The 3,278-nt window shown below is 52.0% G+C and overlaps 1 protein-coding gene across 1 annotated transcript in view; it reads left to right on the forward strand.

Annotated features, from left to right (window-relative positions):
* AMER2 (APC membrane recruitment protein 2) overlaps window positions 1–1,752 on the forward strand; it is a 2,350-nt gene extending 598 nt beyond the window's left edge. The window contains 3 exon segments of the mRNA XM_006092142.3: window positions 27–143; window positions 146–234; window positions 236–1,752. Coding sequence (XP_006092204.3) covers window positions 27–143; window positions 146–234; window positions 236–1,534 — 1,505 coding nt within the window. The 3' untranslated portion in view covers window positions 1,535–1,752.
* Window positions 1,753–3,278: the final 1,526 nt, after the last annotated feature.

Raw genomic sequence — 3,278 nt, forward strand, 5'->3', positions numbered from 1 at the left:
GAACCGGTCGGTCGGACCTGGCAGAGGGGGACGCGGGGAGCTCCCCGCCTACGCCTCGCCGCCAACAAAAGCGCGGGCTTCGGAGTGCTTCTTCAGCAGCGTTCGCTGGCACAGGAAGGACAAGCGCGGCAAGGAGGGGGGAGCGCGGGGCGCCCCTCGGGGGGCCCGGCCGGCCTCGCCCTGCCGGGGTCGCTCACGGCCAGCCTGGAGTGCGTCACGGAGGAAGCGCCCCGACCCCGCGTTCGCGCCGGAGAACCCGAGCAGGGACGCGCCGCCAGACCCAGCAGGTGAGCCCGGAGTGGGAGAGCCGGCGCCGGCCTCCGCCGAGCGCCCCGAAGTGCCCCGCGGCCGAGAGGCCGAGAGCCCCGGCGCCCCGACCGCCAGCGGCGCCCCGGGAGAGGACGCCGCGGGGCCCCGGCGCGCCGAGGATCCCCGGGCACCCCCCGAGCTGGGCGCTGGGCAGGTGCGGACGGCCGAGGATACCTCCAGGACAGGTGACGTTCCGATAAAGACCGTCCCCCTTGTCGACTCCGACTGTGGCAGCGGCCGGGCGTCTGCCGTCCCTGACCCTTCCTCTGTTGATCCGCCCTCAGACCCATCGACCGATCGTATTTGTTTGATGTTTTCTGACGTGACTTCACTGAAAAGCTTTGACTCTCTTACAGGCTGTGGAGATATTATTGCAGACCAAGAGGACGAGGCAGGGCCCAGCTGTGACAAGCATGCCCCGGGGACAGGCAAGCCAGGTGTGTCTAAAAAGAACCCCAGCGTGGTGGCCTACCAAGGAGGCGGGGAGGAGATGGCGAGCCCGGATGGGGTGGATGACACCTATCTGCAGGAATTCTGGGACATGCTCTCCCAGACTGAGGACCAAGGACAAGGGGCCCCCGAGGGACTGGCTAAGGCCGCCGCAGCACTGGACGCCAAGGGGGCTCCCGAGACCTCCAAAGACACCCGGGGGGTCGAAGTGGCCAAGGACGTGTCCTCGGTCAAGCGCAGGAGGCTCAACCGCATTCCCATTGAGTCGCAGCCCAAGGAGGAACCCAAGCACCTGCAGAAGGAGCAGCAAGAAGGCGTCCCCAACAGTGACGAGGGCTACTGGGATTCCACCACCCCAGGCCCGGAGGAAGACGGCACAGGCAGCGGGAAGAAGGCGGGCATCTCCAGGGATAGCTACAGCGGCGATGCGCTCTACGATCTCTACGCGGATCCGGATGGAAGCCCGGCAGCCCTTCCTGCCAACGAGGAGGCGTCCTGTGTGTCTAGGTTAAAGCCCGTGTCCCCGGGCTCCATCACCTGCCCACTGCGAACACCAGGCAGTTTGCTGAAGGACTCTAAAATCCCCATCAGCGTCAAGCATCTCGCCAACCTTCCGTCCAGCCATCCCGTGGTGCACCAGCAACCAGCCAGGAGCGAGGTGCCCAGAACAAAAATCCCGGTGTCCAAAGTGCTCGTCCGCAGGGTCAGCAACCGAGGCTTGGCTGGGACCACCATCCGGGCAGCGGCCTGCCACGACAGTGCCAAAAAGTTGTGAGGTCTCTGAGGCCAAGATGGATGGACCACATGTCAAGGAATACAACTTTCCCTGGTAACCACTGAAATAAGTTTTGCTTTTCCTAAAGAAAGGCTTTGAGGACCGTCTCTGCTACAGAGCCTGGACGAGGGTCTTTGTCCCCGCTGGGGCAGGAGACACTAGAGAGGAGATCCACACTGCACATGGGCGTCTCCTCCCCAAGATAAGTCCCTGGGAATTATTTTCAAGCACTTTTTTTTTCTTTTTAAAAATATGTTTTCTGTCTTTTTTCTTTAATGCACTGAATACTTGGAAGTCATCTTTACTTGCCTTTTCAGAAAGAGGACCTAACCAAACCGAAGTAAGTGTCAGGCCATGATGTTTGGCCATGCCAGGGTCCAGAGGTCTGGAGGAGCCACTGCAAGAACCAGAAGAGTCCTCCTCTTCCATGATCCTTCCCTTCACCTTCCCCTTCCCCTTCCCCTTCCAGGGGGTGGTGTGGGGGGCAGGCAGGGAAGACCCTTTGCTGTATGGAAAACACCTAGGAAGCTGGGGAAAAAAACACCCCAAAACAACCAGAACAGGTATTACCTGATGAGCAGAGGGCATCATTGATTGGCAGAAAATTTTCCTAGTTTCAGTTGCTAGGTATGCAAATAGGTAAATATCTACCACTGGGACAAGAAAGAAGAGTTTTGGTTTGATCATTTGTTTGGGGAGAAAAATGCTCAGCAGAGCAGGTTTTTTCCTTTTTGTTGTTTTCCCACCCCATGCAGAAATCAGGACTGGGGAAAGATTTCGTTCCATGCCAACAGACCCAACATTGCAGCATTTATAAACTGTCACTTTTTCATGTGTAGATAATGCATACTTTACCGTTTATCCAGCTGTTAACATTTTATAATCTGTTCGTAACCTCAAGTTTAAAACCTGGTTTTATAGCTAAATATGGTAACTGTCCCCAAACCATTGATATTCTTTTATGTGCCGTAACCTGCAGCAATTCTGTTTTTGTTTTATATGGGTTCTCTGGCTTTCAGTGCACAAACAAACAAACAAAACTATTGTGTTGCTGTTCCAGAGCATTGGTTCTGCCTTGTCTTGGTAGGAGTCTGTTTCTTATACAAAATCTTGATTTTTCAGAGGTTTTACCTTTGTTATAAAAAATTTTGGATTCAACCGTCCCTTAATATGGGGATTCTAAAGTGAGGAACACACAACAAACAACAATAGAAAAATATAGTTTTTCATATCATTAGACTTCTGCTTTATAGACTTATGAGTGAGACAGGTTATGTTCAGAATATAACACTGGCAAGCTTATATATCATAAACACTTTATGCCAAGATTTTTTGAAAAGTGGCTTACTTTGTGTACATTCTCTATTATTTGAGATGAAATATTTATTTCAGGAAGGGTTCCCATATGCCTCGGTAGTTTGAATTATAAACTGAAGCAGTTCCTAGAATGCTATTAGGGTCTAATGATTCTACAACAGTGTCTGAAATGCACTTCAGAGCGTTTAATCAAGAGACCAGAGTTTCTGCTAGGAAGTGACGCATGGTGTCAGGAAGATAGACATATTCAAGGGAAACTACACATGTAAATGACATCAACACTTCTATATAACTTTCGTTTTTCCAGAGATTGCCTAAGTAATGAACTGATACTACATGTTTTTTAAGTTTGTTTTTTGTAAAGGAAAGAATAAGACAAGTATACGAAAGCCTATTTGAATAATATGAATGAAGTAACAAAGTAAAT

The sequence above is a fragment of the Myotis lucifugus genome, unplaced genomic scaffold, assembly GCF_000147115.1.
Source record: "Myotis lucifugus unplaced genomic scaffold, Myoluc2.0 scaffold_98, whole genome shotgun sequence".
NCBI classification, from domain to species: Eukaryota; Metazoa; Chordata; class Mammalia; order Chiroptera; family Vespertilionidae; genus Myotis; species Myotis lucifugus.